This window comes from Vitis riparia, chromosome 8 (genome assembly GCF_004353265.1).
Source record: "Vitis riparia cultivar Riparia Gloire de Montpellier isolate 1030 chromosome 8, EGFV_Vit.rip_1.0, whole genome shotgun sequence".
NCBI lineage: Eukaryota > Viridiplantae > Streptophyta > Magnoliopsida > Vitales > Vitaceae > Vitis > Vitis riparia.
In genome coordinates this window covers 15,847,181-15,863,265 of record NC_048438.1, presented here as the reverse complement: position 1 = coordinate 15,863,265, position 16,085 = coordinate 15,847,181, and the positions used below count along the sequence as shown (strand labels likewise).

At 37.6% G+C, this 16,085-nt stretch overlaps 1 protein-coding gene across 6 annotated transcripts; it reads right to left on the bottom strand.

Annotated features, from left to right (window-relative positions):
• Nucleotides 1–274: 274 nt before the first annotated feature.
• On the bottom strand, nt 275–15,518 carry LOC117920429 (protein AE7). Of its 6 annotated transcripts, XM_034837947.1 has the most exons (8): nt 15,468–15,518; nt 14,763–14,889; nt 6,427–6,456; nt 5,064–5,192; nt 3,901–4,006; nt 3,704–3,803; nt 841–886; nt 275–674 (listed from the first exon to the last, which is right to left on the bottom strand). In XM_034837947.1, exons 4-8 carry the CDS (start codon nt 5,185–5,187, stop codon nt 574–576), a joined length of 477 nt encoding a protein of 158 aa, XP_034693838.1. In that variant the 5' UTR covers nt 5,188–5,192; nt 6,427–6,456; nt 14,763–14,889; nt 15,468–15,518; the 3' UTR covers nt 275–573. The 6 variants fall into 6 exon arrangements, with proteins under 6 accessions (XP_034693838.1, XP_034693841.1, XP_034693842.1 ...); XM_034837950.1 differs by lacking the exon at nt 15,468–15,518 and having other exon boundaries at nt 14,763–14,926; XM_034837951.1 differs by lacking the exon at nt 15,468–15,518 and having other exon boundaries at nt 6,427–6,494; nt 14,763–14,832.
• Between the last annotated feature and the right edge of the window lie 567 nt (nt 15,519–16,085).

Below are 16,085 nucleotides of genomic sequence, written 5' to 3'. Positions count from 1 at the left end.
AAATGAAAATAAAAAAGGCTAACAATTGAGTGAGGGTACAACTAAAGAATGTAAAATCGCATATTTCTTGGTTTATTTTGAGATTGAACTTCAAAGATTCTATTTTCCAAATGTAAAGATTATCACGCATTTTCTAAAGGCAAAGATATTTATCGTTCGGGTTCTGCGCTGCCTAGAAGCTGCTTTTTCATATCAACAACTAATATAAAATCATAAATTTTCCGGCTATCTTTTTCGCGTAGCCATATTTGCTTCTCTGAGATCTTTTCATGAATCATGGAAAATTCACATGAATTCTGATCGTTTGAACATCTCCAGATGAAAATTATGTATACACTCGTTTGTGCTCCATTATTAAAACAAAATGTTCTATAAAACAATACAATGTGTAGAACAAAAAAAATAGGTACAACTTTTTGTAACTTAAATTTCCGGACTTCTAGGATACAAAGGCCCCGGGGTGTGGGGGGGTGGGGGTAGGATAATTTTACAGTGACCAGAGGCAGATGTGATCCAGGGGAAGAGGATTGCACTTAGTCCATCCAAATGCATTGTTCCAAAAATATTACTTGCTCAACCATATGATGGAGCCAGACATTCATCAACCATGTCCAGAAGGTTAGGGTTTTCCAGTGCTGCTGCCACCCGTTCTTTATCATTCAACTGTTTATTAACTGTGAGCAGAAAACATGGAAATCAATTTTGTTTGATAATCAAAATCTTTGTTGACATTTGCATTGGCGGTTAATAAATTTGTACACATGCAACAAAGGAGAGGGGAGAGGGAGAGGGAAACCCCACACAAATACAGTGGGAGGGAGTAGAAGAGAGAGAGAATACCAGCAGCTTCGGTAGCATGAGTTCCAGGTGCAACCTTGATATCCACCTAAGCAAGAAAAAGTTTAGAAGATATGACACTGATAGTACAACTTTAAAAGACAAAGGCAACAAAGTTAATGCCTGCTCAATGCTCACATCACGATTGATAAGTTAACAACTAACCCATACCAAAAAATAAAATAAAAAATCCCCAGAACAATCATAACACTGTATGTTTAAGAGGCATGATTTCTAATTTACCAAATCATACAGTATAATGTCTTTTGAGACAAACTTCTTCACACATCTTAACACCAGTTTGGGCTTTTACCATTTGATCCACCTATCTTTCCTCTTAAGATCACACCCAAAATGCATATGGTGAAATTTAAATTCAAGACCTATTATAAAAATTAAAATAAAATAATTAAATCTTCATTAATTGATAACTTGTCTCCTAATCGTAGTTATTATAGAGACATGCTCACACCACCAGTTTGGTTTCACATGACTCAATCAATATTACTGATACATAGAATCTTAATTAAAGTCATTTCCACACCAACAGCTTTGTCAAAGGCACGAAGAATCAATAGATCACATTCTCCTCCATTGTGCCAAGGTAAGGGACTCTTTGGGCGTTGCTGTTCTCTCTTTTTGGGGTGCAGTGAGTGCTGCCAGCCACAGTTAAGGCGGCGATTTTGGGTGGGGATGGATGGGTCTTTTGTGGGAAAAAAGAGGAAGGGAGTTTGGAGAGCAAGCCCATTGTGTCTTTTTGGACGGTTTGGAAGGCAGGGAACAAAATAGCTTTTGAGTAAGAAGAGCTGTCAATCCAATGACTTAAGAATTCTTTGGAGGCGTTTCGTATTTTTGCCAATAACCCTCAAGCCCGTTTGGATTCACACTGCATCACCCACCTCACCCTGGCCGTTCCTCACCATTTCTACAAAAGGAACTCATCTGAAAGAAGCTCCCTGCCCATGCTCCTGCCACTGAAGATTAGCCACCTAGACCCCCTGTTCAAACCTTTAATGAGAGGCTACCCCTAAGCTCCTCAACTTATTGGCCAAAACATTCCAACCCACTGGATATCCCTACCTTCTGGAAAAACCAAGTTGAATTTCTTCTCTTCCACAGAAAAAAACAGAGCACAGGAGGAACTTTCTTACTCAGTTGCTATGCAACTCCAGCTTGTAATCCCTTCCTCCCTACATCCAAACTTTCCTATAAGCTTTCAGGCCAGTTTCATCCCTGCAAGACTCTGCCCCTTCCACCAATCTCCAAACCTGATCCAAGAAGAAAAGCCTTGACCCCTTTCCAACCACATTACCTTTGATCTTCTCAACTGAAATCTTAAAAGTTTTTGAATCAACACTAAACCAACAACTACCTATTTCCCTAGAGAGAAGTTTCTGAAATACTCAAAACTTGGACCAATATTATCCAACACCCGAAGGGTACTAAATAAAAGAATTGAAGAGAATGGAACAATCCTAAATCCTCTGAAGATCACTCCCCATGCACCAAACACTTCTTCTCAGGCATTTAAAAGCAGGAAAGAAAAAATGTGTAATTATCCAAACTTCCCCTCACTGGTGAACAAGTTAACAATTCCTTCTCTCTATTGTTCCCTCTAAAAACAACCACAGGATATTTCGGTGAAATATCAGATATTGGAGGTGGACGAAAACGATTATTGACCGGGAGAAATTTTGTCAAAAAGTCAAGAAATTTCAGCAAATATCACCGATATACTGGTCAAAATTTCAACAAAAAATCAGCATAAAAAATCGCCAATAAATTGTTAGGCGATATATCGCCAATTAAAAAAAAAAATTTATCTGTGTTTTTTAAATTTATATCACCCTTTTTATTTCATATTATCCTTTTATTTTTAATTATTTTTCACATTTGTTTCATTAATCCTATTTTAAAAAATTATTATCACTTCATTTTAATTTTTTTTATATTTATCCTTCTAATTTTATTTAATTTTAAATGGTTTTATTTTAAAATACTAAAAATATAAATTTATTCAAAAATTGCTAAAATATAAAAAAAATTAATGAAACTCTAATATTTTATAAATTAAAATTAATTTGATAAGATAAATTATTAATTTCATTTTTAATAATTTTTATTATTTAAATAAATTGATTTTAATAGAAAAAATTGTCACCACAAATTTGTAATAAAATTTTAGAAATTAAATCTCAAATAAAATATTTTATGTAAATCGATTTAATTTTTTATTTAAAATGTGATAAAACATATTTTAATAAAAGTAGTTTTTAATTTTTAAAATAAAATATATTAAAGGAATTTAAGCTAATTTTTTTTAAAAAAAATTGATAAACATTATCATTGATTGTATCTATATCAATTACACTTATAAAATAACTTTAATATGTGTATTATTGTTTATTTTATTGTTTTTTTTTAGGTTTTTCTAAACATTTTCATAAATTTTTAACAATTTTCATCCCACTGATATTTCCAATATATCAGTATTTACGGATATTTTTTATCCCTGAAAACAAAATAGTAAGAATGAAATTCATAAAAAAGATGGAAAAATAGAGAAATAAAAAATGGAACAAGCTATCTCTAGTATTTCCTCTTTGAAAACAATCTAGCAAGACCAAAATTCATGAAAAATATGGCAACATAGAGAGTGCAAAAAAGGGAAAAAAAAAACTTTCTTTACCCCACAATTTCATATATTAATGGATTCATGGATTACCATTGCTTCCACCCTTTAGAGCACATTAGCAAATTAAAATGACAAAATTTCTGTCAAGTCCTAATATTCATTGATGTACGTTCATCAATATATGTGAACAACAATTTAAACCAAGTTATCATATGGAAATAACAATTATACCTTGTAACGAGATGGCAAACTGCGCAGAAGTTTCACACGCAAGCAAAGGCCAATCACTGTCGCCATACTGCAATGTTCAACTGTGGGAGTGAATGTAACCCTGAACCAGAGTTTCATTATATTCATTAATCATATAAAATGAAACCTGATATGCTTGAAAATAAGATATAGGAATAAACAGAAAAAATTTTGTTTACCTAACATAGCTAAGCTTGTCATCTACTTCAATTGCATCTTCTGTTATCACTTTCAGCTCTTCTAAAGAATATGGATGCTCAGGATCCTTTATATCTCTAATATGATTTAAGAACATTAAGGAAACAACAATTTCCACAAAACCCAGTTTAATATACCCATATAATTTGGTATAGAATGCTTTTGTTCCTGCTTAGAATATAGAGTAAGCATGTTTATAGAAAATGTCCCAAGTATGGTAAGAAAAGAGGATGCTAAAAACTTACAGGAACATTAAATGTTCAAATAATATAGAGATTTTTTATGCAATTAGTCTGCGGGAACAGAAAGAGAGAGATTGTTCTTGCATATTCCCACAGATGCAAAATTCAAGATCTCAGACATACATTCATCCAAAGTAGTCTTGAATCATTTGGCACACAAACTAGAACATGCATACAACAGATAATGGTCTTTGACCAACTGTTTGGTCTCTTTTAGATGGAAAGAGGTCCCATATGCTTTAAAATCACAAAGCCAGAACACCCAAAGCAGAACAAGTCCCAATTGCCTTCTGCTTCATTGCTTTTGCTTGTCAAAATATAGAAACTAAATAAGAAAAAATATTATGGTCTTCAGTCAACTAGAAGGCAATAAATAAGAATGGGGCAATAGGTTTAGTTGTGACCAGCTTAGCTTAAAGAAGCACATCTTTAAATCTAGTTCTAACCTCATTTGCAAAGAATAAAAAAGACCCTTTCAGGGAAATAAAACTGACTCAAAAATGTTTTTGAGATTTTCATATACTCAAGACCTTTCAAAGTCCTACTACTATACACTTTTCGTCAAGGACTAGGATTTCCTAAGAATCTGCACAGCAGAACATGGGGCAAACCTTGACACTAGTCTAGCTTCCACTACCTTACCATACTTGTGTGGGAAAATTTACAAAACTTTGCTAAATGGGGAGATCAAACTAATCGATCAATCTTTTTGGTTAAAAGACCATAACAGTGGACCACGGATTCAATATTGGCATGCATTGAATATTAAACATGAATTTAATTCCTCCACAAAGGCTAGCAAAACAAATCATGGACTGTCAAAATACATACAAGGGCTAATATATGACTGCAATGCCTATTGGACATAAGGAGCATCACATATAATCATAAAGAGAGGATATCAAAAATTTCTTGTTGGTCCACAGGTTCCACAGCATACTCATCGGAATCACAAGGTGCAATCCTAACCTGGCGCTCTTTCTTTTGGTAGATGACAGGATTGGCATTAATTAATCCTGAAACCATTTTTACTGCCCAAACAAGAAAAATTAGCAAAAACAATAAATAAATATTCAAGCAGCCTCATTCACTTCAAAAAGTACATAATTCCCAAATAGAAGTATAAAGAAAATGCTTAAACACTACAAAACAACATCCGCACTCTTAAAGTCTGTTTGACAACATTTTGCCTTAAGCACATTTCATTCACTGATAAAAATAATTTATGGAATTGCATTTTCATTGTGAAAAAAAATGTCAGGAAAAAATTTCCCCTTTAGCCCTCTGTTTAGTTGTGGGAAAAATTTGGGAGACGAAATTAAAAATTTGAATATTAAATAGTCATTCATTAGGAGCTTGGGAAAACTAAAACCAACACTCAACTAAGGCTAGCCACCAAATTGGCTATGTTGGGCAGAGTATTCCATGTTTTCGCACCAACACAATGTGAAACATGCTATTCAACCTTCTATCTTCTCAGTTCTCAATTCTCAAAGAAACCAAATGTCTTCCCAATTAATTCAGGAAAACAAATGTTTCTCCTCCTATTGGCCACATTGAGTAGACTGTTCCATGATTTGGCACCAAGATGAAGTCTCCTCAGTTCTCAATTCACTGACAAACCAAATGTCTCTCCAATTAATTTAGGAAAACAAATCTCTCTCCACCTATTGGCTAAGTTGAACAGAGTGTTCCATATTTTGGCACCAACACAATGTGAAACATAATATTCAACCTTCCATCTACTTATTTCTCAGATCTCCAAGAAACCAAATGTCTCTCCAATCAATTCAAGACAACAACAACAAAAATAATAATAACAATTAGAAAAAGAAGAAGAAGAAAAGAACATGTCCTGTCAGGAATAATAATAGAAGCACTAATAATTCTCAGCAAATCTATTCACTCACAATTGTCTGCAAAACTATTTGTTTTCTCAACAAAATCCTCCCCAGGAAATATTTTCCATCAAAAAAAAAAAATGAAGTCTAGCATGAAAAGCCATTGTGATTTTTAAGAATTCACAAGAAAAAAGGATTTCCTTTGCTTGGTTGCTAAGAAAACCAAGAAAAAGCATATTTACTAAGTTTTCAGTTCCTAAGAAATCTCACTTTCATTAACACCAAACTAACCAATAAAATACCTAAAATCCCCTCCCCATTATAGTTTTTACCAAACTTAAAACACATTATATTGCATAATCAAGCATCTCCAACTTTCTCAGGAGAACTTTTCAGCGAAAAGGAAGTACAGTGCTAATCATACCTGCAAAGTTGAGGTGGACTAAAGCAAGAACTTGATTGGCCACAGTTGCAAAATGTTTGTTGCAGAGATTTTTGCAATTGAAATTTTAGGTAGAACAAGGTGTAAGCCTCAATTTAAAAATAAAAATAAAAATAAAAAAAATCCTAAAAAATCAGAAAAATACTAAAAAAAAAATCACATGAAAAATAAATAATAGGAAACCATACAATGTATAATAATCAAATTAATCGTATGTCATTTTCAATAGCTTCTAATTTAGTTTTTTTTCTCTTCTAAAAAGAGGCAACGGATTCTAGCTAATAGATGCTTCCTTTGTTGTGAGGAAGAAGAGTCTATTGATCATATTCTTATCCATTACACCAGGGCAAGAGTTTTATGGGAGTTATTGTTTGCTATTTTTGGCGTTACTTGGGTCCTCCCTCTTTCGGTTAGAGACCCTTCTTGGATGACACAACTTTAACATGGGCAAGAAACATAGAAAGGTGTGGAAGGCAGCCCCTTTGTGTCTTTTTTAGGCGGTTTGGAAGGAAAGAAATAGGATTGCATTTGATAATAAGGAGCTTTCGATTCATAGGTTGAAAAATTCTTTTGAATGTAATCTTTGGATGTGGACTAAGTCGGTTGTAAATGAAGGTACTCTTCCTTTATTCAGTTTTTTTGATCGGCTAGGAGCTAGTTGAGGGCTTGTGATTTTTGTATCCCTTCTTCTTTTGTTTGTGCCTTTTGGCGCCTCTTATATACCCCTTGTATGCTTTTGAGTTAGCCTCAAGGTGCCCTTTTTCTAATATATTTCTATTTGTGCGTTTACTTATCAAAAAAAAAAAAAATCCAACTCTCTCTTATGGATTGATCAAATAATCTTCAAAACTACCATCACTGTCACTAGTAGGATCCTCTAATGAATCATAATTATATCCAATTGCTCTATTATCCTCTCCATCATGTTAATGTCAACCCATTTTTCTTCTTTATCCATTAATTACAGTGATCTTTTTTCCTTTATCCATCAATAAAGGGGTGGAGGCTTGCTGTAGGGGTCTTGTTGTGCAGGGTCTGGTCAAAAGGTGGGAAGATGGAGGAAGGAGGTTTAAGTTGGAAAGTCGAGCAAATGAGGCAGGTAGGTTTTTATTGTGTTCCGTGGTTGACCTGGAATCAAAGAGATATTGTTTAGTGTTTCCAGAAGGAAAAGGAATTTTGGGAGGATGGGTTCTGCTGGCTGAAAAGCTTCGCTCTCTGGGGGTTATTTCTCGGGTTGAGTCTAGGGGAAATGTTACTTCTTATGGGACAGGGAATACAGTAGGGGAATCTGAAGGAAAAGCCCAAAAATCCTATGTCGATGTGGTGAATTCAAGAGTGAAAAAGGCTGGGGAAACACTATGGTTACAGTTGGGAGAGAAAGACATCTCAAGTGAGAGGAAGTTAATGGACCGATGTCTGGTTGGCAGATGGGGACATAACCCACTGTTGGATTCAGATATGCATGCTCTTGAAAGTTGGGGAAGAACCTGTTGGAATATTAAAGGAGGACTGAAGTTCGCAAGGCTAGGGGCCCTCTCTTGCTGATCGAGTTTGAGAATAAAGATGAGGCAGACAAGGTGCTTTTAAGAGGAAACAGATGGTTCAAGGAATCGACTTTGCATTTGGACAGGTGGGACCCAAAAGTGGGGTGTTCTCAAAATGGCGAAAGAGCCGAGAGTGTTTGGGTAAGAGTCATGGGATTGCCGTTGCACCTTTGGAGTCAGGAAGCCTTCAGAAAGATAGGAGACTGTTGCGGGGGATTCGCTGAAGTGGATGCAAATACTGCAAATCTTAAGGAACTAAGGTGGGCCAGAATTTCAGTGAGATTTACAGGTGTAGAATGGCCGAGTACCATGCAAGTAGTAGTGGGATCTTTTTGTTATGCTCTCCAGCTATGGTGGGAGGTGAAACCAGGCTTGTCGGAAGTGGTTCCGGCCATTAGAAAAGATAAGGGCAAGGAGCGGGAGGTTAGGGATGACGGAGAAGGAGTTACACGCGCTGGATTCATAAGGGTGGGAGAAAAGATGTATGGGGAACCTGCAAAAGTGGCTGAGAAGTACAACGCAGAAGAAGGCAGCTGCAGCACAAAAGTTCAGCCCTCTGGTACTGTGCAGGGAGCAGCATCAGAGACTGACGGGTCAAAAGGAGACCGATCTTCAGCTGGGGGGAAGAGTTTGCACTCTGGGCCTGGAGATTTTATGCCACTGGGCCGGCAAGATGAATCGGGCTGGGAAAGAGAGCTCGCTGAGGAGGGCCAAGGGATTAAAAAATCAGAGGTAATGGGCCGGCCCATTTTAAAGCTTTTTAAAGGCCAGACGGGGGAGGGAATACCCATTTTGGAGAATGCAAAAGGGGTTAGGGCTCCCGATGGGCGTCGCAGTGGTGGCGGAGAGCAGGAGGGGGATTTGTTTGGGTTCAAGCTAGGATCGCCTCGTCCGGTCGTCAATTCCTCAGAAATCACTGACGAGGCGTTATTGGAGGAGGCCTCCAGGTATTCCGATCAAACCTCTTCTCCTTTCTCATCTTTGGGGAAACGGGATATCTCTCTCTTTTCTACTCCTTCTGGGTGGGACGGGAAAGGGATCGTCATGGCAAGGACTTCCGACCGGGGAACAGCTTCAGATGACGAAGGGGTTGCAGTCATGGACCCGCTACGGATGATTTTGGCGGACGGAAGGGAGGCTGAGGTTTCGGACATGGTGGGTAGAGAGGCTGGGAATACCGAGGAATTATCAGTGGGGGTTTTGGGAAGAGACAAGGAGGAGAGGGGCAAAGAGGGGGATTTGTGTTGGCAGTCTAGTAGCCTGGCTAAATTTAGCCGTTATCTAGGAATGCCGACGGAGGGATTTGAAGGGGAAATATTGTTCTTGCTCAAGAGAATGAAAGAGAGGAAGATTCAAAAAGGCAATTTGGATGGCACAAAGAGGAGAAAATTAGAGACGTCAAAATTTGAAAGAGAATTGAGAAAATTGGAATGGACTGTGAACTATATTGGAGGTGGAGGAGGAGGTGAAGGAGGGGGAAGCACGAGTAGGTCTAAATGAAGCTCCGAATGCTCACCTGGAATGTAAGAGGGGCTAATAATTGCGACAAAAGGAAGGTGATCAAAGCTTTGATTAGGAAAAATAGGGTGGACTTGGTTTGCCTACAGGAAACCAAGATTTAGGAAATGACCACGGGCATTGTTCAGAGCTTAGGAGTGGGTAGGTTCATTGAATGGGGAGCTATAGACTCAAGGGGTGCAGCCGGAGGAATAGTGGTGATATGGGACAACAGGATGCTGGAGTTGGTTGACATGCAAAAAGGATTGTTCTCTATTTCGTGCACTTTTAAGAGCTGCGAGGATGGTTTTATATGGACGTTTACTGGGGTTTATGGGCCAACTTTAAGGAGGGAGAGGGAGAGTTTTTGGGAAGAGCTGGGGGCCATTAAGGGGCTTTGGAATGGGCCGTGGTGCGTTGCAGGGGACTTTAATGCCATCCTGAGTCCGGAAGAGTGCAACAGAGGAGGGAGATTGAACTCAATTATGAGAAGGTTCGCAGAAGTGAAAGAAGATCTGGAGTTAAAGGACCTGCCCATGGTGGGGGGCCCTTTTACATGGACTGGAGGAGCGGGTAATCAGTCTTCTTCAAGGTTGGATCGTTTTCTGGTTAATGAGGAGTGGGATAGCCATTTTGGAGATGCGAGGCAGTTTCTCCTTCCAAGACCCGTGTCCGATCACTTCCCGATTCTTATGGATGGTGGGGGTATGAGAAGAGGCCCTATCCCGTTTAGATTCGAGAATATGTGGTTGAAAGCAGAAGGTGTAAAGGAGCTATTGAAGCAATGGTGGGAGGAAGGCAGATTCAGTGGATCTGTAAGTTTTATCTTGGCTGAAAAATTAAAATTTATGAAGGCTAAGCTGAAGGAGTGGAACAGAAATAGTTTTGGAAGGGTTGAATATAGAAAGAATACGGCACTGGAGCAGATGGAGTATTGGGATGCAAAGGAGAAAACCAGCAGGCTGTCATTGGAAGAGCTGGAAGCCAAAAACGAAGCGAAAGAAGAGTATAAAAAATGGGTCTTACTTGAAGAAATCACGTGGAGGCAAAAATCCAGGGAAGTGTGGCTGAAAGAGAGAGATAGAAATACTGGTTTTTTCCACAAAATGGCCAACGCACATAGGAGGAGGAATAATGTGGACAGAATTAAGATTAACGGAGCGTGGCTCACGGAGGAAAATGATATTAGGGAAGGGATCGCCAATGCTTTTAAGACGTTGTTGTCTAATCCGAGGGAATGGAGACCTTCTGTTTCTGGGCTGCAGTTTGAGATGTTAGAGCCTTTGGACATCAGTGCATTGGAGTCTCCTTTTATGGAAGAGGAGGTGCTTGACGCCCTTGAAGGCTGTAATGGGGATAAAGCCCCGGGGCCAGATGGATTCTCTATGGCCTTTTGGATTTTTGCTTGGGATTTCGTGAAGGCTGATGTGATGAGCTTCTTTAAGGAGTTTCACGAAAATGGAAAATTTGTTAAAAGCCTAAATGCAACATTTATGGTCTTAATTCCAAAAAAAGCAGGGGCTGAAGCTTTAGGGGATTATAGGCCTATAAGCTTGGTGGGAAGCTTGTACAAGTGGTTAGCCAAGGTATTAGCCAATAGGCTAAAAAAAGTGGTTGGAAAGGTAGTCTCAAAAGCTCAAGGGGCGTTTGTGGAAGGTAGACAAATCCTAGATGCAGTGTTGATAGCCAATGAAGCCATTGATTCGACCCTTAAGAATAATGAGAGCGGCATTTTGTGCAAATTGGACATAGAGAAGGCGTATGATAAAGTGGACTGGAACTTTATTCTCACAATCATGAAGAAAATGGGCTTTGGGGAGAAATGGATTAGGTGGATTCGGTGGTGTATATCCACTGCAAGCTTGATGATCAATGGAACCCCTACGGGCTATTTTCAAAGCTCCAGGGGTTTGAGGCAGGGTGATCCCCTTTCCCCCTACCTCTTTGTCATTGCTATGGAGGTCTTTAGTGTTTTCATTAAAAGGGCAGTAGAGGGAGATTTTTTATCTGGTTGTAGGGTAAAAGGTCGGAGCGAAGAAGGGGTCCTAATTTCTCACTTGCTGTTTGCTGATGATACACTGGTGTTTTGTAAACCTTCTCAAGATCAGTTGACGTACCTCAGTTGGCTTCTCATGTGGTTTGAGGCTGTTTCTGGATTGAGGATAAATTTGGAAAAAAGTGAATTAATTCCAGTAGGGAGGGTGGAGAGTATGGATGACCTTGCTGAGGAGTTTGGATGTAGTATGGGTAGTCTTCCAACTACCTATTTGGGGATGCCCCTGGGTGCTCCTTTTAAGTCAGTCACAGTTTGGGATGGAGTGGAAGAGCGCTTCAGAAGAAGGTTAACTATGTGGAAGAGACAATATTTGTCCAAGGGAGGAAGGGCGACTCTCATTCGTAGTACTTTATCGAATTTACCCATCTATTTAATGTCATTGTTGTGTTTACCAAGCTCAGTTAGACGAAGATTAGAGAAAATCCAAAGGGATTTCCTATGGGGTGGGGGCAACCTGGAACATAAGCCCCATTTAGTAAGATGGGAGTTGGTGTGTTTAAGCAAGGTGAGAGGAGGCTTGGGGGTCAAAAGCCTATCCCTCCTTAACAAGACTCTTCTTGCTAAGTGGAATTGGCGTTTCGCAAATGAGAGAGAGGCTTTGTGGAATCAAGTGATTAGAGGGAAGTATGGAGAAGCTAGAGGGGGATGGTGCTCGCGGGAAGTGAGAGAGGCTCATGGTTTGGGTTTGTGGAAAGGAATTAGGGCGGATTGGAAGTTGGTGAGTGATAGGATGGCTTTCATAGTTGGTAATGGAAGAAGGGTGAGCTTCTGGAGGGATAGATGGTGTGGGGACTCTCCTCTGTGTATGACCTTCCCCTCTCTTTTTGCTGTGACGGTTGAGAAGGAAGCGAGGGTGGCAGATATATGGGATCCCTTGGCTGAGGGGGGTTGGAACCCCTGTTTTTTAAGAGCGTTTAATGACTGGGAGGTTGAGGAGGCAGAAAGATTTATGGAGAGGATTCAAAGTAAAAGAGTTATTGAGGATGTGGAGGATATGGTATCGTGGACTGAAACCAAGAGCGGTAAATTCTCGATCAAGTCTCTTTATATAGCTCTTGAAGCGGGTGGTTCATCTTTGTTTCCTTCAAGCTTTATTTGGAATGCGAATGTGCAGCCCAAGATTAGTTACTTTGCATGGGAGGCCACGTGGGGCAAAGCTTTAACATTGGATCTAGTCCAGAAAAGAGGATGGGCCTTGGCGAACAGATGTTTTATGTGTCTTGAGAAAGAGGAGACCATAAACCACCTCCTTCTTCATTGTTCCAGGACGAGGGCTTTATGGGATCTTCTCTTTGCCTTATTTGGGGTGTCTTGGGTTTTGCCCTTTTCAGTTAGAGAGACCCTTCTGAGTTGGAATGGCTTCTTCATGGGCAAAGACCGCAAGAAGGTGTGGAGAGCTGCTCCTCTTCATATTTTTTGGACGGTTTGGAAGGAGAGGAATCGTTTGGCATTCAAGGATGAGTCGGTGTCAATTCAGAGATTGAAACAATCTTTTATTCTTACTTTATGGGTTGAGGCTAAGTTGTTCATAGACGATTGCCCTCTAACTATAGCTAACTTTATTGATTGGTTGGGCTCTAAGTAGGCTTGTGGCTATAGGTTTTTTGTCTTTTGGCCTTTGATGGCGGGTGTATAGGTTTTGTATACTTAGAGTCGCTATTTTAGCGTCTCTTTCCCCTCTTTTTAATGAAATACATTTACTTATCAAAAATAATAATAATAATAATAATAATAAGATAATGATTATATATAAGGTTGGTCACTATAGTGACCAACAATTCTTTTATTTTTTCTTCCCAATCTCTTCCTTTCATTTCCACTTAAAGGGTTAATTGGTAGTAAAGTAAACCCTTATTTTTAAAAAAGTTTAACCCTAATCTTGGATGCAAGACGAAACTTATAAATCTATACCAAAACCCTATAAAAGAACAAGTGATCACAACCAATGAATATTGAGGCTTAAACATCTTAATAAATATATACAAAAAGCCCATAAAGACCCTAAACCCATTAAAAAAATTTGAATATTAGAGGCTTTAGCCTTAATAGCCTTGAGGCTAAAACCTCAAGGCTTAAAGCCTCAATAGGTGAGGCTTAAGCCTCAATTATCCTCTTTTGAGGCTATAGCCTTAAGATTAATTTGCATAGCCTCATGAGCCTCAAGGCGTAGGTCTCAATAGCCTTTTCAAACACTAATTAGGGTTAGGGTTACCAGCAATGCTATTCTCTATGCCTCCACAGTGTGGAAGAGGTCAAATCTTTGGTTTTCCTTTTTCCATTTTCTTTTTCCAATTTATGTGTTGTTTAGGTTTTTGATTCTCCGTTTTCTTATTTTCCTCCCATGAAGGAGTTAAGGGTTTCTAATTCTTTGTTTTCCTCTTAGGAAGGGATTGTTGGATGCTCTAAAGCAGTGCATTAAGTTTTAATCGGACTGATGTTGTGAGTTTTAATTGTATGAGATTTCAGAATTTGCATTATTTAATAAATAAAAAAAATTAGATTTATTCTAAAATGTTTATAATCATATGTTATTTTAATAAATTTTAAAATATCTAAAAATTATTTACTTTAAATAACTTTTTAACAAACTACTTTTTTATTATAAAAAATACATTCAAATTTAATTTAAATTATTCTAAACGCATCTTCAATATTAATTCTTATTAACACGTTTTAAAAAACTTATAAATCACTATTAATTATTAAAAATTAAGGTCTGAAGTCAGACCTGAAGATATGTTTGGATCATATTTTCTCCATTTTCATTTTCAATCATTTTTAGAAATTTTAAGAAAAACAAAAGCAAACAGCGTATATTGAAGCCAAAAGCATTTCCACGGGTGTAATCCAAACTGGCAATAGTTCCACGTTGTTCAAAGATAAACTCGAGAATTGAGAACTTTCAGCAATAGCATATCCAACGTATGGAGCACTCTAAGAGCAAACCTACCGTCTGTTTGGTTACCAGGAAAAATGGAGAAAAATTATAAAGAAAACCTCATTTTGATTACTACGTTATCTCTCCCACTCTCTTTGCTGCCAAAAATCCGTAACCAAAAAACAATAATAATAATGGGTAAAATGCAATTTTTTGTATTCTCGAACCCTAGAAGGTGAAAAATTTAAGATTAAAAAATTTCTCTCATTTTCTCAGCATCCAAACGATTGTATCTAACGTAGAAGTCGATTGATTGAATTGGGAAAAATTTTTGGAACAGTACCTGAACTGAGAAATCGACCAAGACGCGGCGTTTCGAGAAACGGACGATTGAAGCTTTTGTGCAACGGGAAATCAAATGCTTTCGTGCAGTGATCGGGGTATATCGACCGAAAAGCAGAGCCTTGACTCTGGGGACGGGATGATTGAATGCGTTTGTCAGGCAAAAATTAGGGCTACGCTCATTCGGCTAATAATGGGCTGAGCATGGGCCGGCCCATTTTTTAACTATTAGGCTGTAACTGGGCCGTTCTCTGATTCATGCAAGGATTAAAATATCGAAAATTTTCGGCGATATTTCGGTATTTTATTTTTACCGATTTTTCGGGAAAATTCCCGATATTTCCTACCAGTCCTTCCCCAATCTGTCCAATTTCTTTTTAAAAAAACATAAGATGCTATTTGGTAATCCGATCATGATTTGCCGGCAAAGGTTGTGTTTTTCAGCCTGGCTCAAAAATCGTGGATTTAGGGTTCGTGAAATTTAAATCGAATGGCACAAAAGCAAAGAGACCCCTAGAACAGATCCAGAAAACGCAGGGAGCAAAGAAAAATAAAGCAATTTTTTTGGTTTTCGTTGGGGGTTTTGCATGGATTTTCTCGGAAATCAAACGAGGATGAATTTTCCCGGAAATCGAATGGGGGATGGATTTTCTTGGGAATCAAACGGGGTTGCAAAAAAAAAATAATAACATGACTAGATTAGTACCTGCGAGGATTGAGAGTGGCAGAGGAAAATAAGGCCCTTTTAGGGATTCTCTCGTCTGGAGGGCAACTTCAGAAAAGGGCTTCTAATGCCCGAGGCCCTGAGTGAGAGAAGTGTTAGGATTTTTAGATTTAGTAGAGATAAAAAAAAAAATTAAAAAAAAAAAAAAAAAAAGGAAACATGAGAATAATTTTCCTCTTCCTGTATAAATAATTATTAATTATCCATCTTTATTTTGATTAAATCACTACCATAGATTGAAATTTTGATTTTTATCAACAATATATTTATAAATTAAAATTAACTTAATAAGATAAATTAGTAATAATTTTAATTATTTAAATAAATTAATGTTAATAGAAAAAATTGTTACTACATATTTTTGATAAAATTTTAAAAATTAAATCTCAAATAAAATATTGTATATAAATTAATTTAATTTTTCATTTAAAATGTAATAAAACATGTTTTAATAAAAGTATTTTAAAATTTTTAAAATAAATATTATCTTTAACGAGATGGACTCCCTTCATCTAACAATATGATGGAACCACATCGATCTTTATTTTGATACTAAGACTACTACAATGTCATATATATTATATTTATGTATAAATTGTT